Consider the following 27,513-nt stretch of genomic DNA (forward strand, 5'->3'; position numbering starts at 1 on the left):
TCTCTTTGTACGACAAACCCCGCCCAATCTCTGGAATCAATCTAGTGAAGCTCCTCTAAACTGCCTCCAATGCCACTGCATTTGTCCTCCAATAAGGAGACCAAAACTGCACAATGCTCCAGGTGAGGTCTTACCAATGCATTGTACAGTTGCAGAAAGACTTCCTTACATTTATATTCCATTCCTTTTGCTAGAAATGCCAACGTGCATTTGCTTTCCTTGATATCTGTTGCACCAACATGCTCGTTTCCTGTGACGAGGACCCCCAGATGCCTCTGCATCGGAGTACCCCGAAGTCTCTGCCCATTTAGATAACAAGTTGCCTTTCCATTTTTTCGACCAACGTGCATGACCTCACACTTACCCACATTAAACTTCATCTGCCACGTTTTGGCCCACCCTCTTAACCTATCTATATCCATTTGTAAGATTCTTATATCCTAATTGCAACTTACAGTCCCATCTATTTTTGTGTCATTTGCGAATTTGGCTATAGAACCTTCTATCCCTGTATCCAAGTCATTAATATAGATTTTAAATAACTGGGACCAAGGAACAAACCCTGTGGCACGTCACTGGTCACATCTTGCCATCCAGAAAAATACTCATTTAACCCGACTCTGTCTCCTGTCCGTCAACCAGTCTTCTATCCAAGCTAATAAATTACTCCTAATCCCATGTGATCTAACTTTGTGAATTGACTGTGAACACTTTCCGAAAGTCCAGATATAGTACATCTACAGGATCCCCATTATCCACTTTGCATGTTACATCTTTGAAGAACTCTAGCAAATTAGTCAAACATGATTTGTCCTTCATAAAACCATGCTGACTGATGGATAGCGGTTTGGGTTTCCAAATGTCCAGATATTACATCCTTGATAATTGATTCCAACAATTTTCCAACAGATGTTAAACTAACTGGTCTGTAATTTCCCACCTTTTAACTGAGCATTTTTCCAATCCACTGGAACCTTTCCCATATCCAGGGAATTTTGGAATATTATAACCAATGGATCCACTATCTCTGCTACCAATTCCTTTAACACCCTAGGATGTAGGCCATCAGGCCGTGGGGACTTGTCTGCCCTCAATCTCAATAGTTTGTTGAGTACCATTTCCCTGTTGATGCTGATTGTTCCAAGTTCCACCTTTTCTATTATCTCTGAATTGCCTGATCCTGTGGGAATGGTACTAGTGTGAAAACTGTGGCAAAGTATTGATTTAGCATCTTTGCCATTTGTGTTCCCCATTATTAACTTACCGCTTTCATCTTCCAAGGGGCCAACATTCACCTTAGTGACTCTTCCCTTTTATGTACCTGTAGAAGCTTTTGCTATCCATTTTGATATTCTGTGCTAGGTTTTTATTTTTCGTAATTTAACTTGGCTCTTTTTATTATTTTTTTAGCATCCTTTGTATATGTTTGAAAGATTCCCAATCTTCCAGCCTGCCATTGGCCTGTGCAACATGATAAACTTATTTTGTCTTTGACCTCCTTGTTTAGCCATGGATGTTTTTTACCCCTCTGACCATCTTTCTTCCTCGTCGTAGCACAAGTGGATAGCACTGTGGCCTCACAGCACCAGGGTCCCAGGTTCGATTCCCCACTGGGTCACTGTCTGTGCAGAGTGCACGTTCTCCCCGTGTCTGCGTGGGTTTCCTCCGGGTGCTCCGGTTTCCTCCCAGAGTCCAAAGACGTGCAGGTTAGGTGGATTGGCCATGCTTTGTTGCCCTTAGTGTCCAAAAAGATTGGGAGGGGTTGTTGGGTTGCGGGGATGGGATGGAGGTGAGAGTTTAAGTGGGTAGGTGCAGACTCAATGGGTCGAATGGCCTCCTTCTGCAGTGTATGTTCTATGTTTTCACTGGGATATATTTTAGTTGTGAGGAATTGAGTATTTCAAACAATTGCCACTGCTCATCAGCTGTCCTACCTTTTGGCCTTTCTGCCCAGTCTATAAGGGCCAAATCTGTCCTTAAGCCTATGTAATTTCCTTTGTTTAATTCCAGAATACTAATGTGGGACTCCACTTTCTCGCCCCCAAACTGAATCTTTAATTCTACCATACTATAGTCACTACTCTCTAGTGGATCCTTAGCTATGAGGTCATTAATTAATCCCCCCTCATTACAGAATACCAATCTTATTGGCACATTTGAATGGTTTCATAAATTCTCAAAGCTAAATTGGGCTGTTTCCCCATCCACATGGTGTTAGACAGCAAATGAACCCCCAGCCCATTGTGTAACATATCAGCGATTGCTAGGAATCGTTATGCTGGAGCCTGCAATATCCCAACTGGTGAAAATGTCGTCCTGCCCGCAGACATGGAAACAAATTTAACCAAAGTTGAAATCTGATAGTAAAAGTGCTCTCATCAATCAGTGCTTAATAATAATCTTTATTAATGTCACAAGTAGGCTTACATTAACACTGCAATGAAGGTACTGTGAAAATCCCCATGTCACACACTCCGTGCCTGTTCGGGTACACAGAGGAAGAATTCAGAATGTCCAATTCACCTGACAAGCACATCTTTAGGGACTTGTGAAAGGAAACCGGAGCACCCAGAGAAAACCCACGCAGACATGGAGAGAACGTATAGACTCCATACAGACAGTGCCCCAAGCCGGGAATCGAACCTGAGTCTCTGGTGCTGTGAAGCAACAGTGCTAATCACTGTGCTACCACCTTGCCACCCTTGCCAGTTTACCGACTGAGTGAGCAGTCAGGGATGGTCTGATGCTTTGTCCCTCATGACTTGGAGCTGGAGCAGCAGTCGATACATCACTTAGAGAGAAAAAAATCAGTACAGATAAAGTAACTTAGTGATCCTGGCCCATGGTTGTCTCTGGGATTGAGGTTAACTTCTTTATGACTGTGTTCACAGTTCCTTATCTCCAAAAAAGGTGCAACGGAGATTTACCAGGATGTTGCCTGGAATGGAGAGTAGGTCATACGAGGAAAGGTTGAGGGTGTTAGGCCTTTTCTCATTAGAACGGAGAAGGATGAGGGGCGACTTGATAGAGGTTTATAAGATGATCAGGGGAATGGACAGAGTAGACAGTCAGAGACTTTTTCCCCGGGTGGAACAAACCATTACAAGGGGACATAAATTTAAGGTAAATGAAGGAAGATATAGGGGGATGTCAGAGGTCGGTTCTTCACGCAGAGAGTAGTTGGGGCATGGAATGTACTGCCTGTGGAAGTAGTTGAGTCGGAAACGTTAGGGACCTTCAAGCGGCTATTGGATAGGTACATGGATTAGGATAGAATAATGGAGTGTAGATTAATTTCTTAAGGGCAGCATGGTAGCATTGTGGATAGCACAATTGCTTCACAGCTCCAAGGTCCCAAGTTCGATTTTGGCTTGGGTCACTGTGTGGAGTCTGCACATCCTCCCCGTGTGTGCGTGGGTTTCCTCCGGGTACTCCGGTTTCCTCCCACAGTCCAAAGATGTGCAGATTGGGTGGATTGGCCATGATAAATTGCCATTAGTGTCCAAAATTCTATGATTAACCTAGGACAAAAGTTTGGCACTACATCATGGGCCGAAGGGCCTGTTCTGTGCTGTATTTCTCTATCTATCTATCTAAAATCTCCTCTTTCAGAATAAGAAGAGCAAAATGAAAATGCCATCGCTGGTGAAAAAGTGGCAGAACATTCAGCGGGAGCTAGACGAAGATGAACACTCCAGCTCCAGTGAAGATGAGCAGCGAGTGATTCAGGCACACCGACGCATTGAGGAATGGAAGCAGCAACAGCTAGTCAGGTGAGTACATAGCCCTTGGGGGCACTGGGACAATACGATTTCCCTCATTCTTCTGGAATCTAATGAGTACATACCCATAGTCCTCAACCCCCTCTCTTATGACAAGCTCTTCATTCCATGGATCGTTTTTCTGACCCTCTGGATCCTTTCCAAGGCCAGCATGGGGCCCGAAACGTCTCGCAATACTTCAAATGGGGTCTGACAAGAACCTTGTACAGCCTCAGAAGTACATCCCTGCTCTTGTATTCTACCCCTCTCGGAATGAATGCTGACATTGCATTTGCCTTCCTAACTGCCGACTGAACCTGCACGTTAACCTTAAGAGAATATTGAACTTGGACTCCTAAGTCTATTGTGCTTCTGATTTCCTACGCCTTTTCCCATTTAGAAAATAATCTATGCCTCCATTCTTTCTACCAAAGTGCATAACCTCACACTTTTTCACATTGTATTTCATTTGCCACTTCATTGCCCACTCTCCTAGCTTGCCCAAGTCCTTCTGCAGCCCCCCTGCTTCCTCAATACTACCTGTCCCTCTACATATCTTTGTATTATCTGCAAACATAGCAACAGTGCCTTCAGTTCCTTCTTCCAAATGATTATTGTATATTGTGATATGTTGTGGTCCCAGCACAGACCCCTGAGGCACACCACGAGTCACCGGCTGCCATCCTGAAAAAGACCCCTTTATCCCCACTCTCTGCCTTCTGCCAATCTCATAGGGGATCATAGAATTTACAGTGCAGAAGGAGGCCATTCGGCCCATCGAGTCTGCACCGGCTCCTGGAAAGAGCACCCTACCCAAGGTTAACACTTCCACCCTATCCCCATAACCCAGTAACCCCACCCAACACTAAGGGCAATTTTGGACACTACGGGCAATTTAGCATGGCCAATCCACCTAACCTGCACATCTTTGGACTGTGGGAGGAAACCGGAGCACCCGGAGGAAACCCACGCACACACGGGGAGGATGTGCAGACTCCGCACAGACAGTGACCCAAGCCGGAATCGAACCTGGGACCCTGGAGCTGTGAAGCGATTGTGCTATCCACAATGCTACCGTGCTGCCCCAATCTGATAATCTTCTATCCATGCCAGAATCTTACCCTAACACCATGGGCTCTTAACGTATTTAACAACATCCTGTACAGCACCTTGTCAAAGGCATTCTGGAAATCTTAATAGATCACCGGTTCTCAGTTGTCTAACCTCCTTGTACCTCCTCCAATCTGTTAGAACTCTTTATCAGACATGAACTCCCCCTGACGAAGCCGTGCTGAATCGGTCCTATTTTATCATGCACTTCCAGGTACTTGACAATCTCGTCTTTGATAATGGACTCTAAAACCCTTACCAATGACCGAAGTCAGGCTAACCGGCATATAATTTCCTGTCTTCTGCCTCCCTCCCCTCTTAAACAGTGGTGTTACATTAGCCATTTTCCAGTCCTCTGGGACCCTCCCTCCCTCTAGTGATTCCTGAAAGATCATCACCAATGCCTCCACAATTTCCTCAGCTATCTCCTTTAGAACCCTGGGGTGTAGTCCGTCCGGTCCAGTTGATTTATCCACCTTCAGACCTTTCAGTTTCCCCAGAACCTTTTCCTTGGTGATGGCCACTACAATCAACACCTGCCCATGCCCCTGGAACACTCACTATATTTCCCAGTTATCCTGCTCCCTGTTCCTGAACCACTCACTATATTACCCAGTAATCCAGCCCCATGTTCCTGAATCACTCACTGTATTACCCAGTAATCCAGCCCCATGTTCCTGAACCACTCACTATATTACCCAGTAATCCTTCCCCATGTTCCTGAACCACTCACTATATTACCCAGTAATCCTGCTCCCTGTTCCCGAATCACTCACTGTATTACCCAGTAATCCTGCTCCCTGTTCCTGAACCACTCACTATATTACCCAGTAATCCTGCTCCCTGTTCCTGAACCACTCACTATATTACCCAGTAATCCTGCTCCATGCTCCTGAACCACTCACTATATTACCCAGTAATCCTGCCCCATGTTCCTGAACCACTCACTATATTACCCAGTAATCCTGCTCCCTGTTCCCGAATCACTCACTGTATTACCCAGTAATCCTGCTCCCTGTTCCTGAACCACTCACTATATTACCCAATAATCCAGCCCCATGTTCCTGAATCACTCACTATATTACCCAGTAATCCTGCTCCCTGAATCACTATCTATGTTACCCAGTAATCCTGCTCCCTGTTCCTGAACCACTCACTATATTACCCAGTAATCCTGCCCCATTTTCCTGAACCACTCACTATGTTACCCAGTAATCTTGCTCCCTGTTCCTGAACCACTCACTATATTGCCCAGTAATCCTGCACCCTGTTCCTGAACCACTCACTATATTACCCAGTAACCCTTCACCCTGTTCCTGAACCACTCAATATATTACCCAGCAATCCAGCCCCATGTTCCTGAATCACTCACTATATTACCCAGTAATCCTGCCCCTTGTTCCTCAACCACTCACTATATTACCCAGTAATCCAGCCCCATGTTCCTGAACCACTCACTATATTACCCAGTAATCCTGCTCCCTGTTCCTGAACCACTCACTATATTACCCAGTAACCCTTCACCCTGTTCCTGAACCACTCAATATATTACCCAGCAATCCAGCCCCATGTTCCTGAAGCACTCACTATATTACCCAGGAATCCTGCCCCTTGTTCCTGAACCACTCACTATATTACCCAGTTATCCTGCCCAATGTTCCTGAACCACTCACTATATTACCCAGTAATCCAGCCCCATGTTCCTGAACCACTCACTATATTACCCAGTTATCCTGCCCAATGTTCCTGAACCACTCACTATATTACCCAGTAATCCTGTCCCATGTTCCTGAACCACTCACTATATTACCCAGTAATCCTGCTCCCTGTTCCTGAACCACTCACTATATTACCCAGTAACCCTTCACCCTGTTCCTGAACCACTCAATATATTACCCAGCAATCCAGCCCCATGTTCCTGAAGCACTCACTATATTACCCAGGAATCCTGCCCCTTGTTCCTGAACCACTCACTATATTACCCAGTAATCCTGCTCCCTGTTCCTGAACCACTCACTATATTACCCAGTAACCCTTCACCCTGTTCCTGAACCACTCAATATATTACCCAGTAATCCAGCCCCATGTTCCTGAAGCACTCACTATATTACCCAGGAATCCTGCCCCTTGTTCCTGAACCACTCACTATATTACCCAGTTATCCTGCCCAATGTTCCTGAACCACTCACTATATTACCCAGTAATCCAGCCCCATGTTCCTGAACCACTCACTATATTACCCAGTAATCCTGCCCCTTGTTCCTGAACCACTCACTATATTACCCAGTAATCCTTCCCAATGTTCCTGAACCACTCACTATATTACCCAGTAATCCTGCCCCATGTTCCTGAACCACTCACTATATTACCCAGTAATCCTGCTCCATGTTCCTGAACCACTCACTATATTACCCAGTAATCCTGCCCCATGTTCCTGAACCACTCACTATATTACCCAGTAATCCTGCTCCCTGTTCCCGAATCACTCACTGTATTACCCAGTAATCCTGCTCCCTGTTCCTGAACCACTCACTATATTACCCAATAATCCAGCCCCATGTTCCTGAATCACTCACTGTATTACCCAGTTATCCGGCCCAATGTTACTGAACCACTCACTATATTACCCAGTAATCCAGCCCCATGTTCCTGAACCACTCACTGTATTACCCAGTTATCCGGCCCAATGTTCCTGAACCACTCACTATATTGCCCAGTAATCCAGCCCCATGTTCCTGAACCACTCACTATATTACCCAGTAATCCTGCTCCATGTTCCTGAACCACTCACTATATTGCCCAGTAATCCAGCCCCATGTTCCTGAACCACTCACTATATTACCCAGTAATCCTGCTCCCTGTTCCTGAACCACTCACTATATTACCCAGTAACCCTTCACCCTGTTCCTGAACCACTCAATATATTACCCAGCAATCCAGCCCCATGTTCCTGAACCACTCACTATATTACCCAGTAATCCTGCCCCTTGTTCCTGAACCACTCACTATATTACCCAATAATCCAGCCCCATGTTCCTGAATCACTCCCTATATTACCCAGTAATCCTGCCCTATGTTCCTGAACCACTCACTATATTACCCAGTTATCCTGTCCCATGTTCCTGAACCACTCACTATATTACCCAGTAATCCAGCCCCATGTTCCTGAACCATTCACTATATTACCCAGTAACCCTTCACCCTGTTCCTGAACCACTCAATATATTACCCAGCAATCCAGCCCCATGTTCCTGAACCACTCGCTATATTACCCAGTAATCCTGCCCCATGTTCCTGAATCACTCATTATATTACCCAGGAATCCTGCCCAATGTTCCTGAACCACTCACTATATTACCCAGTAACCCTTCACCCTGTTCCTGAACCACTCAATATATTACCCAATAATCCAGCCCCATGTTCCTGAACCACTCACTATATTACCCAGTAATCCTGTCCCATGTTCCTGAACCACTCACTATATTACCCAGTAATCCTGCTCCCTGTTCCTGAACCACTCACTATATTACCCAGTAACCCTTCACCCTGTTCCTGAACCACTCAATATATTACCCAGCAATCCAGCCCCATGTTCCTGAAGCACTCACTATATTACCCAGGAATCCTGCCCCTTGTTCCTGAACCACTCACTATATTACCCAGTAATCCTGCCCAATGTTCCTGAACCACTCACTATATTACCCAGTAATCCAGCCCCATGTTCCTGAACCACTCACTATATTACCCAGTAATCCTGCCCCTTGTTCCTGAACCACTCACTATATTACCCAGTAATCCTTCCCCATGTTCCTGAACCACTCACTATATTACCCAGTAATCCTGCCCCATGTTCCTGAACCACTCACTATATTACCCAGTAATCCTGCTCCATGTTCCAGAACCACTCACTATATTACCCAGTAATCCTGCCCCATGTTCCTGAACCACTCACTATATTACCCAGTAATCCTGCTCCCTGTTCCCGAATCACTCACTGTATTACCCAGTAATCCTGCTCCCTGTTCCTGAACCACTCACTATATTACCCAATAATCCAGCCCCATGTTCCTGAATCACTCACTGTATTACCCAGTTATCCGGCCCAATGTTCCTGAACCACTCACTATATTACCCAGTAATCCAGCCCCATGTTCCTGAACCACTCACTGTATTACCCAGTTATCCGGCCCAATGTTCCTGAACCACTCACTATATTGCCCAGTAATCCAGCCCCATGTTCCTGAACCACTCACTATATTACCCAGTAATCCTGCTCCCTGTTCCTGAACCACTCACTATATTACCCAGTAACCCTTCACCCTGTTCCTGAACCACTCAATATATTACCCAGCAATCCAGCCCCATGTTCCTGAACCACTCACTATATTACCCAGTAATCCTGCCCCTTGTTCCTGAACCACTCACTATATTACCCAATAATCCAGCCCCATGTTCCTGAATCACTCCCTATATTACCCAGTAATCCTGCCCTATGTTCCTGAACCACTCACTATATTACCCAGTTATCCTGTCCCATGTTCCTGAACCACTCACTATATTACCCAGTAATCCAGCCCCATGTTCCTGAACCATTCACTATATTACCCAGTAACCCTTCACCCTGTTCCTGAACCACTCAATATATTACCCAGCAATCCAGCCCCATGTTCCTGAACCACTCGCTATATTACCCAGTAATCCTGCCCCATGTTCCTGAATCACTCATTATATTACCCAGGAATCCTGCCCAATGTTCCTGAACCACTCACTATATTACCCAGTAATCCTGCCCCATGTTCCTGAACCACTCGCTATATTACCCAGTAATCCTGCCCCATGTTCCTGAACCACTCACTATATTACCCAGTAATCCTGTCCCATGTTCCTGAACCACTCACTATATTACCCAGTAATCCTGCTCCCTGTTCCTGAACCACTCACTATATTACCCAGTAACCCTTCACCCTGTTCCTGAACCACTCAATATATTACCCAGCAATCCAGCCCCATGTTCCTGAAGCACTCACTATATTACCCAGGAATCCTGCCCCTTGTTCCTGAACCACTCACTATATTACCCAGTAATCCTGCTCCCTGTTCCTGAACCACTCACTATATTACCCAGTAACCCTTCACCCTGTTCCTGAACCACTCAATATATTACCCAGTAATCCAGCCCCATGTTCCTGAAGCACTCACTATATTACCCAGGAATCCTGCCCCTTGTTCCTGAGCCACTCACTATATTACCCAGTTATCCTGCCCAATGTTCCTGAACCACTCACTATATTACCCAGTAATCCAGCCCCATGTTCCTGAACCACTCACTATATTACCCAGTAATCCTGCCCCTTGTTCCTGAACCACTCACTATATTACCCAGTAATCCTTCCCCATGTTCCTGAACCACTCACTATATTACCCAGTAATCCTGCCCCATGTTCCTGAACCACTCACTATATTACCCAGTAATCCTGCCCCATGTTCCTGAACCACTCACTATATTACCCAGTAATCCTGCTCCCTGTTCCCGAATCACTCACTGTATTACCCAGTAATCCTCTTCCCTGTTCCTGAACCACTCACTATATTACCCAATAATCCAGCCCCATGTTCCTGAATCACTCACTGTATTACCCAGTTATCCGGCCCAATGTTCCTGAACCACTCACTATATTACCCAGTAATCCAGCCCCATGTTCCTGAACCACTCACTGTATTACCCAGTTATCCGGCCCAATGTTCCTGAACCACTCACTATATTGCCCAGTAATCCAGCCCCATGTTCCTGAACCACTCACTATATTACCCAGTAATCCTGCTCCATGTTCCTGAACCACTCACTATATTGCCCAGTAATCCAGCCCCATGTTCCTGAACCACTCACTATATTACCCAGTAATCCTGCTCCCTGTTCCTGAACCACTCACTATATTACCCAGTAACCCTTCACCCTGTTCCTGAACCACTCAATATATTACCCAGCAATCCAGCCCCATGTTCCTGAACCACTCACTATATTACCCAGTAATCCTGCCCCTTGTTCCTGAACCACTCACTATATTACCCAATAATCCAGCCCCATGTTCCTGAATCACTCCCTATATTACCCAGTAATCCTGCCCTATGTTCCTGAACCACTCACTATATTACCCAGTTATCCTGTCCCATGTTCCTGAACCACTCACTATATTACCCAGTAATCCAGCCCCATGTTCCTGAACCATTCACTATATTACCCAGTAACCCTTCACCCTGTTCCTGAACCACTCAATATATTACCCAGCAATCCAGCCCCATGTTCCTGAACCACTCGCTATATTACCCAGTAATCCTGCCCCATGTTCCTGAATCACTCATTATATTACCCAGGAATCCTGCCCAATGTTCCTGAACCACTCACTATATTACCCAGTAATCCTGCCCCATGTTCCTGAACCACTCGCTATATTACCCAGTAATCCTGCCCCATGTTCCTGAACCACTCACAATATTACCCAGTAATCCTGCTTCATGTTCCTGAACCACTCACTATATTACCCAGTAATCCTGCCCCATGTTCCTGAACCACGCACTATATTACCCAGTAATCCTGCTCCCTGTTCCCGAATCACTCACTGTATTACCCAGTAATCCTGCTCCCTGTTCCCGAATCACTCACTGTATTACCCAGTAATCCTGCTCCCTGTTCCCGAATCACTCACTATATTACCCAGTAATCCTGTCCCATGTTCCTGAGCTTCTCACTATATTACCCAGTAATCCAGCCCCATGTTCCTGAACCATTCACTATATTACCCAGTAACCCTTCACCCTGTTCCTGAACCACTCAATATATTACCCAGCAATCCAGCCCCATGTTCCTGAACCACTCGCTATATTACCCAGTAATCCTGCCCCATGTTCCTGAATCACTCATTATATTACCCAGGAATCCTGCCCAATGTTCCTGAACCACTCACTATATTACCCAGTAATCCTGCCCCATGTTCCTGAACCACTCGCTATATTACCCAGTAATCCTGCCCCATGTTCCTGAACCACTCACAATATTACCCAGTAATCCTGCTTCATGTTCCTGAACCACTCACTATATAACCCAGTAATCCTGCCCCGTGTTCCTGAACCACGCACTATATTACCCAGTAATCCTGCTCCCTGTTCCCGAATCACTCACTGTATTACCCAGTAATCCTGCTCCCTGTTCCCGAATCACTCACTGTATTACCCAGTAATCCTGCTCCCTGTTCCCGAATCACTCACTATATTACCCAGTAATCCTGTCCCATGTTCCTGAGCTTCTCACTATATTACCCAATAATCCAGCCCCATGTCCCTGAATCACTCACTATATTACCCAGTAATCCTACTCCATTATAAAAACAGACAGTACAAATTTTTACAAATATATAAAACAAAAAAGAGTGGCAAAGGTAAATATTGGTCCTTTAGAGGGTGAGAAGGGAGTTTTAATAATGAGGAAATGGCTGAGGAACTAAACAGGTTTTTTGGGTCGGTCTTCACAGTGGAAGACACAAATAACATGCCAGCGACTGATAGAAATAAGGCTATGACAGGTGAGGACCTTGAGAGGATTGTTATCACTAAGGAGGTAGTGATGGGCAGGCTAATGGGGCTAAAGGTAGACAAGTCTCCTGGCCCTGATGGAATGCATCCCAGAGTGCTAAAAGAGATGGCTAGGGAAATTGCAAATGCACTAATGATGATTTACCAAAATTCACTAGACTCTGGGGTGGTCCCGGTGGATTGGAAATTAACAAACGTGACACCACTGTTTTAAAAAAGGAGGTAGGCAGAGAGCAGGAAATTATAGGCCAGTGAGCTTAACTTCGGTAGTAGGGAAAATGCTGGAATTTATCATCAAGGAAGAAATAGCGAGGCATCTGGATAGAAATTGTCCCATTGGGCAAACGCAGCATGGGTTCAAAAAGGGCAGGTCGTGCCTAACTAATTTAGTGGAATTTTTTGAGGACATTATCAGTGCAGTAGATAACGGGAAGCCAATGGATGTGGTATATCTGGATTTCCAGAAAGCCTTTGACAAGGTGCCACACAAAAGGTTGCTGCATAAGATAAAGATGCATGGCATTAAAGGTAAAGTAGTAGCATGTATAGAGGATTGGTTAATTAATAGAAAGCAAAGAGTGGGGATTATCGGGTGTTTCTCTGGTTGGCAATCAGTAGCTAGGGGTGTCCCTCAGGGATCCGTGTTGGGCCCACAATTGTTCACAATTTACATAGATGATTTGGAGTTGGGGACCAAGGGCAATGTGTCCAAGTTTGCAGATGACTCTAAGATGAGTGGTAAAGCGAAAAGTGCAGAGGATACTGGAAGTCTGCAGAGTGATTTGGATAGGTTGTGAATGGGCTAGGGTCTGGCAGATGGAATACAATGTTGACAAATGTGAGGTTATCCATTTTGGTAGGAATAACAGCAAACGGGATTATTATTTAAACGATAAAATATTATAGCATGCCGCTGTGCAGAGAGACCTGGGTGTGCTAGTGCATGAATCACAAAGTTGGTTTACAGGTGCAACAGGTGATTAAGAAGGCAAATGAAATTTTGTCCTTCATTGCTAGAGCAATGGAGTTTAAGACTAGGGAGGTTATGTTGCAATTGTATAAGTGGTTAGTGAGGCCACACCTGGAGTATTGTGTTCAGTTTTGGTCTCCTTACTTGAGAAAGGACATACTGGCACTGGAGGGTGTGCAGAGGAGATTCACTAGGTTAATCCCAGAGCTGAAGGGGTTGGATTATGAGGAGAGGTTGAGTAGACTGGGACTGTACTCGTTGGAATTTAGAAGGACGAGGGGGGCTCTTATAGAAACATTTAAAATTATGAAGGGAATAGATAGGATAGATGCGGGCAGGTTGTTTCCACTGGCGGGTGACAGCAGAACTAGGGGGCATAGCCTCAAAATAAGGGGAAGTAGATTTAGAACTGAGTTTAGGAGGAACTTCTTCACCCAAAGGGTTTTGAATCTATGGAATTCCTTGCCTAGTGAAGCAGTTGAGGCTCCTTCATTAAATGTTTTTAAGGTAAAGATAGATAGTTTTTTGAAGAATAAAGGGATTAAGGGTTATGGTGTTTGGTCCAGAAAGTGGAGCCGAGTCCACAAAAGATCAGCCATGATCTCATTGAATGGCGGAGCAGGCTCGAGGGGCCAGATGGCCTACTCCTGCCCCTAGTTCTTACGTTCCTGAGCCACTCACTGTATTGCCCAGTAATTCTGCCCCATGGGTCATTTTTCTTTTGTGATGTTAAAGATATTCTTATACTGTTAGTAATAGTTTGTTTTAATATACCATATTCCTATTTTGTGTGAAATCACTCCTGGAACGAGGTATCCTTTCCTGAGTCTTACCAAATTAAAATAAAATATTGGGGTTTCTGTCCAGTATCCTAGTCACTGTTGGGATTGGAATTTTAACTTCAATTTCCTGCTTGCCTCCCATAAACCTTCACTCCGTTGTAGATCAAAAATCTGTTGATGGTATTATAAGTTCATCAGATAGAAGAGACGAATTAGGCCTTTCGGCCCATCGAGTCTTCTCCGCCATTCTATAATGGCTGATATGTTCCTCACCTGCTACCTCCAATGATACAGACCAAGAGTTGGATTGCGAAATCAGCCAGAACATGACCCAGGAGCAGGAGTAGGCAATTTAGCCTCCGAGCCTAAACACCCTGGCCTCAACCCCATCGCTCTGCCTGTTCTCCATAACCCTTCAGGCCATTACCAATTAAACATCTATCTAACTCCTCAAACTTACTCACTGTCCCTGCATCCACCGCACTCTGGGGTAACAAATTCCACAGATTCATGACCCCTTGGGAGAAGTAGTTTCTCCCCCGGGTGGAACAAACCATTACAAGGGGACATAAATTTAAGGTGAATGGTGGAAGTTATGGGGGGGATGTCAGAGGTAGGTTCTTTACCCACAGAGTAGTGGGGGCATGGAATGCACTGCCTGTGGAAGTAGTTGAGTCGGAAACATTAGGGACCTTCAAGTGGCTATTGGATAGGTACATGGATTACGGTAGAATGATTTTGTGTAGATTAATTTGTTCTTAATCTAGGACAAAGGTTCGGCACAACATCGTGCACCGAAGGGCCTGTTCTGTGCTGTATTTTTCTGTTCCTAAACCACTCACTATATTACCCAGTAATTCAGCCCCATGTTCCTGAACCACTCACTGTATTACCCAGTAATCCGAACCATGTTCCTGAATTAGAACATAGAACAGTACAGCACAGAACAGGCCCTTCGGCCCTCAATGTTGTGCCGAGCCATGATCACCCTACTCAAACCCACGTATCCACCCTATACCCGTAACCCAACAACCCCCCCCCCATTAACCTTACTTTTTTTAGGACACTACGGGCAATTTAGCATGGCCAATCCACCTAACTAATTACTCACTATATTACCCAGTAATCCTGCCCCATGTTCTGGAATTACTCACTATATTACCCAGTAATCCTGCTCCCTGTTCCTGAACCACTCACTATATTACCCAGTAATCCTGCTCCCTGTTCCTGAACCACTCACTATATTACCCAGTAATCCTGCTCCCTGTTCCTGAACCACTCACTATATTACCCAGTAATCCTGTCCCATGTTCCTGAACCACTCACTATATTACCCAGTAATCCTGCCCCTTGTTCCTGAACCACTCACCGTATTGCCCTGTAATTCTGCCCCATGTTCCTGAACCACTCACCGTATTGCCCTGTAATCCTGGCCCATGCTAGTGAACCACTCACCGTATTGCCCAGTAATCCTGCCCCATGCTCGTGAACCACTCACCATATTGCCCTGTAATTCTGCCCCATGTTCCTGAACCACTCACCGTATTGCCCTGTAATCCTGCCCCATGCTAGTGAACCACTCACCGTATTGCCCAGTAATCCTGCCCCATGTTCCTGAACCACTCACCGTATTGCCCAGTAATCCTGCCCCATGTTCCTGAACCACTCACCGTATTGCCCAGTAATCCTGCCCCATGTTCCTGAACCACTCACCGTATTGCCCAGTAATCCTGCCCCATGTTCCTGAACCACTCACCGTATTGCCCAGTAATCCTGCCCCATGTTCCTGAACCACTCACCGTATTGCCCAGTAATCGAGCTCTGTTTTATCCTACAGTGGCCAGGCTGAGAGAAATTCCAATTTTGAGGCACTGCCTGATGACTGGCGAGAAAGACTGAAGAGGAGAAAAATGACTTCTAGTTCTTAATGTTTTTGAGTTGTTTGTGTAAAGTATTTTTCTACATTTCTATAAGAACTGTTTATTTGTGTAAATCACTGTGACTGAGTACGGTAGTGGGCCTGTGCGAAGCTTGGTGCATGAGCAGTAGATTTAGTGTACTGTATCCCGCTAGCAATTTTTAAAATATGGGGGCTGAAAACAGATTTATGTAATAAAGTGACGAGCAGACGGGCTGTTGAACGAATAGCCGTTTGCAGGTTCATATCTGTGCTGTACATTTGTATATAACATCAATAAAACCTCTTTTTTACATGGCTTTGGTCTCTCCTTTATCCCAACTCCTCCTGCAGTTTGTTGTTTGCACACCACATGCTCAATCCCCTTTATGAAACCAGACAAGTCCCCATCAGTACCCAGGATTCAGTTTATATATCATTGCCTCAGTGTTGGTCAGTCTTTTTTGCCGGGACCCACAGTGGCCATCCTTCGTGACCCACAGTGGCCATCCTTCGTGACCCACAGTGGCCATCCTTCGTGACCCACAGTGGCCATCCTTCGTGACCCACAGTGGCCATCCTTCGTGACCCACAGTGGCCATCCTTCGTGACCCACAGTGGCCATCCTTCGTGACCCACAGTGGCCATCCTTCGTGACCCACAGTGGCCATACTTCGCGACCCACTCCAGCCGACCAACCTTCGCGACCCACTCCGGCCGACCGACCTTCGCGACCCACCATTATTTCTTACCTTTAATGCGACAGGTGAACCTGCTTGTCATGACCACCACTTGCTTTGTCATTCAACGGTACATTTCTACTAAGGACTTCAGCTGACAATTTAAGTTCCCGCTGCAACTTTGAAAAAAAATCAAGTGGTTTGTCCTCAAGCCTGTCTTCAAATGCCTTTGAAGTTGAGTGTTTTAAACTTTAATTTACCTGTACTTCCCTGCAGATAACACATATGGACTTTGAATCCTAATGTGCATTGGCACAATTAACAAAGCCACACCTCAAAAAATAATTTCTTCCCAATTTCAGTTTTTCTTTGGCTGTTCACCAGAGGCTGTGGAGCTCTGTGTACAGGTCACACCAGCAGTGCTATGGCCCCTCCTGCAGATTCAGTTGTGAGATTCTGGCCTGTTTGTGCCTCTGGCCCTCGTATTACAAAATAATCCATCTTCAGTTCTTTACACAGTCCTGTTGCTTGCTTGCAAACAATAACAAAATGAAGGAATTTCCTCCATGTTTTCATGCCCAAACCACGGACATAGACTGACATCATGCGCCCTGCCCTGTATGTGCTGGACCTGCTCACTGCAACCGTTTCTGGCCGGAAGACTCCCATAATTCATACTTGGGTCGCAGCTGGCATTCTCAGGTTCGCAACCTTCCCAGCTTCTATCCACAACCCACCTGCAGTCCGTGACCCTGAGTTTAAAAACCCCGGTTTGTATAACACTACTCAGTGTGGTTTATATAACACTACTCAAGATGTTGAACATGGAACATACAGTGCAGAAGGAGGCCATTCGGCTCATCGAGTCTGCACCGACCCATTTAAGCCCTCACTTCCACCCTATCCCCGTAACCCAATAACCCCTAACCTTTTTGGTCACTGAGGGCAATTTATGATGGCCAATCCACCTAACCTGCACGTCTTTGGACTGTGGGAGGAAACCGGAGCATACCCACACAGACATGGGGAGAACGTGCAGACTCGAGCACAGACAGTGCAAGAACCGAACCTGGGACCCTGGTGCTGTGAAGCCACAGTGCTAACCACTTGTGCTACCGTGCTGCCCAAATGTGGTTTATTTAACACATCTCAGGCTGCAGTGTATACAACACACTACTCTGTGTGGTTTACATAACACTACTCACTATGGTTTATATAATACTGCTCACGGTGTGGTTTATATAATACTGCTCACGGTGTGGTTTATATATCACTGTACACAGTGTGGTTTATATATCACTACACAGTGTGGTTTATATATCACTACACAGTGGTTTATATATCACTACACAGTGTGGTTTATATATCACTACACTGGTTTATATATCACTACACAGTGTGGTTTATATATCACTACACAGTGTGGTTTATATATCACTGTACTCGGTGTGGTTTATATATCACTACACAGTGTGGTTTATATATCACTACACAGTGTGGTTTATATATCACTACACTGGTTTATATATCACTACACAGTGTGGTTTATATATCACTGTACTCGGTGTGGTTTATATATCACTACACAGTGTGGTTTATATATCACTACACAGTGTGGTTTATATATCACTGTACACGGTGTGGTTTATATATCACTACACAGTGTGGTTTATATATCACTACACTGGTTTATATATCACTACACAGTGTGGTTTATATATCACTACACATTGTGGTTTATATATCACTGTACACAGTGTGGTTTATATATCACTGTACTCAGTGGTTTATATATCACTACACAGTGTGGTTTATATATCACTACACATTGTGGTTTATATATCACTGTACACAGTGTGGTTTATATATCACTACTCAGTGTGGTTTATATATCACTGTACTCAGTGTGGTTTATATATCACTGTACACAGTGTGGTTTATATATCACTGTACTCAGTGTGGTTTATATATCACTACTCAGTGTGGTTTATATATCACTGTACTCAGTGGTTTATATATCACTTCACTGTGTGGTTTATATATCACTACACATTGTGGTTTATATATCACTACTCAGTGTGGTTTATATATCACTACTCAGTGTGGTTTATATATCACTGTACACAGTGTGGTTTATATATCACTGTACTCTATGGTTTATATATCACTGTACACAGTGTGGTTTATATATCACTGTACACAGTGTGGTTTATATATCACTGTACACAGTGTGGTTTATATATCACTGTACACGGTGTGGTTTATATATCACTGTACACGGTGTGGTTTATATATCACTGTACACGGTGTGGTTTATATATCACTGTACACGGTGTGGTTTATATATCACTGTACACGGTGTGGTTTATATATCACTGTACACGGTGTGGTTTATATATCACTGTACAGGGTGTGGTTTATATATCACTGTACACGGTGTGGTTTATATATCACTACTCAGTGTGGTTTATATATCACTGTACTCAGTGTGGTTTATATATCACTGTACACAGTGTGGTTTATATATCACTGTACACAGTGTGGTTTATATATCACTGTACTCAGTGTGGTTTATATATCACTACTCAGTGTGGTTTATATATCACTGTACTCAGTGGTTTATATATCACTACACAGTGTGGTTTATATATCACTACACAGTGTGGTTTATATATCACTGTACACAGTGTGGTTTATATATCACTACACAGTGTGGTTTATATATCACTACACAGTGGTTTATATATTACTACACAGTGTGGTTTATATATCACTACTCTGGTTTATATATCACTACACAGTGTGGTTTATATATCACTGTACACAGTGTGGTTTATATATCACTGTACACAGTGTGGTTTATATATCCCTGTACACAGTGTGGTTTATATATCACAGTACTCAGTGTGGTTTATATATCACTGTACTCAGTGGTTTATATATCACTACACAGTGTGGTTTATATATCACTACACAGTGTGGTTTATATATCACTGTACACAGTGTGGTTTATATATCACTACTCATTGTGGTTTATATATCACTGTACACAGTGTGGTTTGTATATCACTACACAGTGTGGTTTGTATATCACTACACATTGTGGTTTGTATATCACTACACATTGTGGTTTATATATCACTACTCAGTATGGTTTATATATCACTGTGCTCAGTGGTTTATATATCACTACACAGTGTGGTTTATATATCACTACACATTGTGGTTTATATATCACTACTCAGTGTGGTTTATATATCACTGTGCTCAGTGGTTTATATATCACTACACAGTGTGGTTTATATATCACTACACATTGTGGTTTATATATCACTACTCAGTGTGGTTTATATATCACTACTCAGTGTGGTTTATATATCACTGTACACAGTGTGGTTTATATATCACTGTACTCTGGTTTATTTATCACTGTCCACAGTATGGTTTATATATCACTGTACACAGTGTGGTTTATATATCACTGTACACAGTGTGGTTTATATATCACTGTACACAGTGTGGTTTATATATCACTACTCAGTGTGGTTTATATATCACTGTACACAGTGTGGTTTATATATCACTGTACACAGTGTGGTTTATATATCACTGTACACAGTGTGGTTTATATATCACTGTACACAGTGTGGTTTATATATCACTGTACACAGTGTGGTTTATATATCACTGTACACAGTGTGGTTTATATATCACTGTACACAGTGTGGTTTATATATCACTGTACACAGTGTGGTTTATATATCACTGTACACGGTGTGGTTTATATATCACTGTACACGGTGTGGTTTATATATCACTGTACACAGTGTGGTTTATATATCACTGTACTCGGTGTGGTTTATATATCACTCTACACGGTGTGGTTTATATATCACTGTACACGGTGTGGTTTATATATCACTGTACACGGTGTGGTTTATATATCACTGTACACGGTGTGGTTTATATATCACTGTACACGGTGTGGTTTATATATCACTGTACACGGTGTGGTTTATATATCACTGTACACGGTGTGGTTTATATATCACTGTACAGGGTGTGGTTTATATATCACTGTACAGGGTGTGGTTTATATATCACTGTACACGGTGTGGTTTATATATCACTGTACACGGTGTGGTTTATATATCACTGTACACGGTGTGGTTTATATATCACTGTACAAGGTGTGGTTTATATATCACTGTACTCAGTGTGGTTTATATATCACTGTACACAGTGTGGTTTATATATCACTACACAGTGTGGTTTATATATCACTGTACACGGTGTGGTTTATATATCACTGTACTCAGTGGTTTATATATCACTGTACTCAGTGGTTTATTTATCACTGTACACAGTGTGGTTTATATATCACTGTACACGGTGTGGTTTATATATCACTGTACACGGTGTGGTTTATATATCACTGTACACAGTGTGGTTTATATATCACTGTACACGGTGTGGTTTATATATCACTACACAGTGTGGTTTATATATCACTGTACACGGTGTGGTTTATATATCACTACTCAGTGGTTTATATATCACTGCACAGTGTGGTTTATATATCACTGTACACAGTGTGGTTTATATATCACTACACAGTGTGGTTTATATATCACTGTACACAGTGTGGTTTATATATCACTACTCAGTGTGGTTTATATATCACTGTACACAGTGTGGTTTATATATCACTGTACACAGTGTGGTTTATATATCACTGTACACAGTGTGGTTTATATATCACTGTACACAGTGTGGTTTATATATCACTGTACACAGTGTGGTTTATATATCACTGTACACAGTGTGGTTTATATATCACTGTACACAGTGTGGTTTATATATCACTGTACACAGTGTGGTTTATATATCACTGTACTCTGTGGTTTATATATCACTGTACACAGTGTGGTTTATATATCACTGTACACAGTGTGGTTTATATATCACTGTACACAGTGGTTTATATATCACTGTACACAGTGTGGTTTATATATCACTACACAGTGTGGTTTATATATCACTGTACACGGTGTGGTTTATATATCACTACACGGTGTGGTTTATATATCACTGTACTCGGTGTGGTTTATATATCACTGTACTCAGTGTGGTTTATATATCACTACTCAGTATGGTTTATATATTACTGTACTCAGTGTGGTTTATATATCACTGTACACAGTGTGGTTTATATATCACTGTACACAGTGTGGTTTATATATCACTGTACACAGTGTGGTTTATATATTACTGTACTCAGTGTGGTTTATATATCACTGTACACAGTGTGGTTTATATATCCCTGTACTCTGCATGTGGTTTATATATCCCTGTACTTGGGGTGTGGTTTATATATCCCTGTACTTGGGGTGTGGTTTATATATCCCTGTACTTGGGGTGTGGTTTATATATCCCTGTACTCTGGGGGTGGTTTATATATCCCTGTACTCGGGGTGTGGTTTATATAAAATTGTACTCGGGGTGTGGTTTATATAAAATTGTACTCTGGGTGGTTTATATAAAATTGTACTCTGGGTATGGTTTATATAAAATTGTACTCTGGGGGTGGTTTATATAAAATTGTTCTCGGGGTGTCGTTTATATAAAATTGTACTCTGGGTGTGGTTTATATATCCCTGTACTCTGGGTGTGGTTTATATAAAACTGTACTCGGGGTGTGGTTTATATATCACTACTCAGCATGTAGTTTCTATAACACCACGCGAAGTGTGGTTTAGATAACACACTATACTCGGTGTGGTTTATATATCACTATGTGGTTTATATATCACTATGTGGTTTATATATCACTGTGGTTTATATGTCACTGTACTTGGGGTGTGGTTTATATAACACTGTACTCATAGTGTGGTTTACATAAAATACTGTACTCATAGTGTGGTTTACATAAAATACTGTACTCAGGTTGTGGTTTAGATAACGCTACTCGGTGTGGTTTATTTATCGCTGTCTCTGCTCTGGGTGTGGTTTATATATCACTGTCTCTGCTCTGGGTGCGGTTTATATATCACTGTCTCTGCTCTGGGTGTGGTTTATATATCACTGTCTGCTCTGGGTGCGGTTTATATATCTCTGCCTCTGCTCTGGGTGTGGTTTATATATCACTGTCTGCTCTGGGTGTGGTTTATATATCTCTGCCTCTGCTCTGGGTGTGGTTTATATATCACTGTCTCAGCTCTGGGTGCAGCTTATATATCTCTGCCTCTGCTCTGGGTGCGGTTTATATATCACTGTCTCTGCTCTGGGTGTGGTTTATATATCACTGTCTCAGCTCTGGGTGCAGCTTATATATCTCTGCCTCTGCTCTGGGTGTGGTTTATATATCACTGTTTCTGCTCTGGGTGCGGTTTATATATCACTGTTTCTGCTCTGGGTGCGGTTTATATATCACTGTCTCTGCTCTGGGTGTGGTTTATATATCACTGTCTCTGCTCTGGGTGTGGTTTATATATCTCTGCCTCTGCTCTGGGTGTGGTTTATATATCACTGTTTCTGCTCTGGGTGCGGTTTATATATCACTGTTTCTGCTCTGGGTGCGGTTTATATATCTCTGCCTCTGCTCTGGGTGCGGTTTATATATCTCTGCCTCTGCTCTGGGTGTGGTTTATATATCTCTGCCTCTGCTCTGGGTGTGGTTTATATATCACTGTCTCTGCTCTGGGTGTGGTTTATATATCACTGTCTCTGCTCTGGGTGTGGTTTATATATCTCTGCCTCTGCTCTGGGTGTGGTTTATATATCTCTGCCTCTGCTCTGGGTGTGGTTTATATATCTCTGCCTCTGCTCTGGGTGTGGTTTATATATCACTGCCTCTGCTCTGGGTGCGGTTTATATATCTCTGCCTCTGCTCTGGGTGTGGTTTATATATCTCTGCCTCTGCTCTGGGTGTGGTTTATATATCTCTGCCTCTGCTCTGGGTGTGGTTTATATATCTCTGCCTCTGCTCTGGGTGTGGTTTATATATCACGGTCTCAGCTCTGGGTGCAGCTTATATATCACTGTCTCTGCTCTGGGTGTGGTTTATATATCACTGTCTCTGCTCTGGGTGTGGTTTATATATCTCTGCCTCTGCTCTGGGTGTGGTTTATATATCTCTGCCTCTGCTCTGGGTGTGGTTTATATATCACTGCCTCTGCTCTGGGTGCGGTTTATATATCTCTGCCTCTGCTCTGGGTGTGGTTTATATATCACTGCCTCTGCTCTGGGTGTGGTTTATATATCTCTGCCTCTGCTCTGGGTGTGGTTTATATATCACTGTTTCTGCTCTGGGTGCGGTTTATATATCACTGTTTCTGCTCTGGGTGCGGTTTATATATCTCTGCCTCTGCTCTGGGTGCGGTTTATATATCTCTGCCTCTGCTCTGGGTGTGGTTTATATATCTCTGCCTCTGCTCTGGGTGTGGTTTATATATCACGGTCTCAGCTCTGGGTGCAGCTTATATATCACTGTCTCTGCTCTGGGTGTGGTTTATATATCACTGTCTCTGCTCTGGGTGTGGTTTATATATCTCTGCCTCTGCTCTGGGTGTGGTTTATATATCACTGTCTCTGCTCAGAATGCAGGTTATATTTTGATTTTACGGGTGCTCCTTGTAGAGTAGAGGCTGTTTTTTGTTGTTGTGGTTGCTTGGAAACCAGCCAGAAAGCTTGTAGCTCAGACCACAGAATGTCTAAAGGAGAGTGTGAGAGAAGAAAGAGAGAAAGAACTAGAGGTACAGAAAGAGAGAGGGGAAATGGGACAGCGAGGATAATGAGAGTGGGTAAAGACTGAGTGGCAAGAGAAATGGGGGAATGTGAAAGCTAGAGAGTGAAGCAGACGGGAGGCAGAGAAAGTGTGTCCGAGAAAGTCTTATAGTGAGAGAGATCTTGATTAAAAGTTTGGGAGAGAGAGAATGGAAAAGGAACCAATAAAGTGAGAGTTTAGAGAGACAGTTAAATAGATGGGGGGGATGATAGAAGGGGAGAGTGAGAGTGAAAAAGGTGCATTGGCAAAGAGGGAGTAAGGGTTCAGATAGAGGGATTAAGGGAGAGAAGAGAGATCGGCAAAATAATGGCGAGAGAGTAACCAAAACCCCACATGATGGTATGAGTGACTAGGACTGAGAACAGCTTATTGATTAACAAGTCCCCTTTGAAGTCGTCTGGAGAAACAGAAGAGAGCTGTAAGTTACCAAGAGCAGTCACGACTGCGAGACTGACCGAACAGCGGAAGAAGTGGAGACTGGATCAGGTACACAGGATTAAGGGAGGGAGAGGGTGCAGGCAATCAAATTGGTTAAAGAGATTGAAGGTGAGCGGCTGGGGCAGATTCCATTTTAACCCCGGTCATCCAATCAGGCAAGGGGCTACATTTATTTATTCCTGCACATGATACGAGTGTTGTTAGCGAGACCAGCATTTTTTGCCCATCCTTAATTACCCTTCAGAAGGTGGTGATGACCTCCTTGTTGAACAGCTGCAGTACACCCTCAGTGCTGTTAGGGAGGGAGTTCCAGGATTTTGACCCAATGACAGTGAAGGAACGGCCGATATATTTCCAAGTCGGGGTTGTGAGTGGCTTGGAGGAGAATCTCCAGGTGGAGGGGAGAGATCAAGGGTGAGCGAGAGATCAGGGGACGATAGAGATCAAGGGCGGGAGATCGGGTTGGGAGAAAGATCAAGGGGGACAGGTCGATGGCGAGCGAGTTCAGGGGACAGAGTTGGAGGGAGGGAGAAGGATCAAGGACAGGTGGGTGGAAGGGGGAATTGAGGGAAGGCGGGAGTGGGTCAAGGGGGAGTGGGCCTGGGTTGGGTGCTCCTTCGGAAAGTTGGTGCAGACTCAATGGACTGAATGGCCACCTTCTGCACTTTAGGCTTTCCATGATACTGGCCAGGTGAACCATTAAAGCCCTCCACTACAATCTGAAAATAACCTAGTTATTCCTTCTGAATAGGCCCAGTAATACTAAAAGGAATAAAGCGGGAAGTAAAAACATAAATGGTAAGCGACGCGGCAGGTTGTTACATGAAGATATGGGTTCAACGAGAAGGAAAATTAGGAGAAAAGTTAAGAGGAAATATAACTTGGGAGAGGTTACTGATCGAGGTCTAAAGATTAAAAACAGAGGTATAAAAGCCAACATAAGTGTACTTTACCTGAATGCTCGTAGTATTCGGAATAAGGTAAATGAGTTGATGGCGCAAATCATCGTGAATGACTATGATTTAGTGGCCATTACTGAAACATGGTTAAAGGATGGTCACGACTGGGAGTTAAATATCTGAGGGTATCAAACTATTCGGAAGGACAGAGTGGATGGTAAGGGAGGTGGTGTAGCTCTGTTATTTAAGGATGACATCCGGGCAATAGTAAGGGATGACATCGGTGCTATGGAGGATAAGGTTGAATCCATTTGGGTGGAAATCAGGAATAGTAAGGCGAAAAAGTCACTGATAGGAGTAGTCTATCGGCCACCAAATAGTAAGGATATGGTGGGGCAGGCAATAAACAAAGAAATAACTGATGCATGTAGAAATGGTACAGCAGTTATCATGGGGGATTTTAATTTACATGTCGGTTAGTTTAACCAGGTCGGTCAAGGCAGCCTTGAGGAGGAGTTTATAGAATGTATCCGCGATAGGTTCCATTACATACTGTTCTTGGAAACTATGAGGGAACAAGCGGTCCTAGATCTGGTCCTGTGTCATGAGACAGGATTGATTAATGATCTCATAGTTGGGGGTCCTCTCGGAAGGAGCGATCACAATATGGTGGAATTAAAAATACAGATGGAGGGTGAGAAGGTAAAATCAAACACTAGTGTTTTGTGCTTAAACAAAGAACTAGCTAAGGTAGACTGGGAGCAAAGACTTTATTGTGGAACAGTTGAGGAACAGTGGAGAACCTTCCAAGCGATTTTTCACAGTGCTCAGCAAAGGTTTATACCAACAAAAAGGAAGGACGGTAGAAAGAGGGAAAATTGACCGTGGATATCTAAGGAAATAAGGGAGAGTGTCAAATTAAAGGAAAAAGCATACAAATTGGCAAAGATTAGTGGGAGATTAGAGGACTGGGAAATCTTTAGGGGGCAAGAGAAAGCTACTAAAAAGCTATAAAGAAGAGTAAGATAGATTATGAGAGTAAACTTGCTCAGAATATAAAAACAGATAGTAAAAGTTTCTACAAATATATAAAACAAAAAAGAGTGACTAAGGTAAATATTGGTCCTTTAGAGGATGAGAAGGGAGATTTAATAATGGGAGATGAGGAAATGGCTGAGGAACTGAACAGGTTTTTTGGGTCGGTCTTCATAGTGAAAGACACAAATAACATGCCAGCGACTGATAGAAATGAGGCTATGACAGGTGAGGACCTTGAGACGACTGTTATCACTAAGGAGGTAGTGATGGGCAAGCTAATAGCCCTGATGAAATGCATCCCAGAGTGCTAAAAGATGGCTAGGGCAATTGCAAATGCACTAGTGATAATTCACCAAAATTCAGTAGACTCTGGGGTGGTCTCGGCTGATTGGAAATTAGCAAACGTGACGCCACTGTTTAAAAAAGGAGGTCGGCAGAAAGCGGGTAATTATAGGCCAGTTAACAACTTCGGTAGTAGGGAAGATGCTGGAATCTATCATCAAGGAAGAAATAGCGAGGCATCTGGATGGAAATTGTCCCATTGGGCAGACGCAGCATGGGTTCA

The 27,513-nt window shown here is 43.7% G+C and overlaps 2 protein-coding genes across 4 annotated transcripts in view; both read left to right on the forward strand.

Moving 5' to 3' along the window:
* The window catches only part of fnbp4 (formin binding protein 4), a 59,147-nt gene extending 42,721 nt beyond the window's left edge, over positions 1 to 16,426 (forward strand). For all 3 annotated transcript variants that reach the window (XM_038807315.1, XM_038807316.1, XM_038807317.1), the window contains 2 exons: positions 3,613 to 3,773; positions 16,048 to 16,426. In XM_038807315.1, coding sequence (XP_038663243.1) covers positions 3,613 to 3,773; positions 16,048 to 16,138 — 252 coding nt within the window. In that variant the 3' untranslated portion in view covers positions 16,139 to 16,426. The remainder of the gene's footprint in view (positions 1 to 3,612; positions 3,774 to 16,047) is intronic.
* An 8,415-nt stretch (positions 16,427 to 24,841) lies between these two features.
* LOC119970918 (cytosolic carboxypeptidase 2-like) overlaps positions 24,842 to 27,513 on the forward strand; it is a 31,648-nt gene continuing 28,976 nt past the window's right edge. The window contains exon 1 of the mRNA XM_038806027.1: positions 24,842 to 25,059. The gene's annotated coding sequence lies outside the window, so the exon portion shown is untranslated. The remainder of the gene's footprint in view (positions 25,060 to 27,513) is intronic.

Source organism: Scyliorhinus canicula, chromosome 9 (assembly GCF_902713615.1).
Source record: "Scyliorhinus canicula chromosome 9, sScyCan1.1, whole genome shotgun sequence".
Lineage (NCBI taxonomy): Eukaryota > Metazoa > Chordata > Chondrichthyes > Carcharhiniformes > Scyliorhinidae > Scyliorhinus > Scyliorhinus canicula.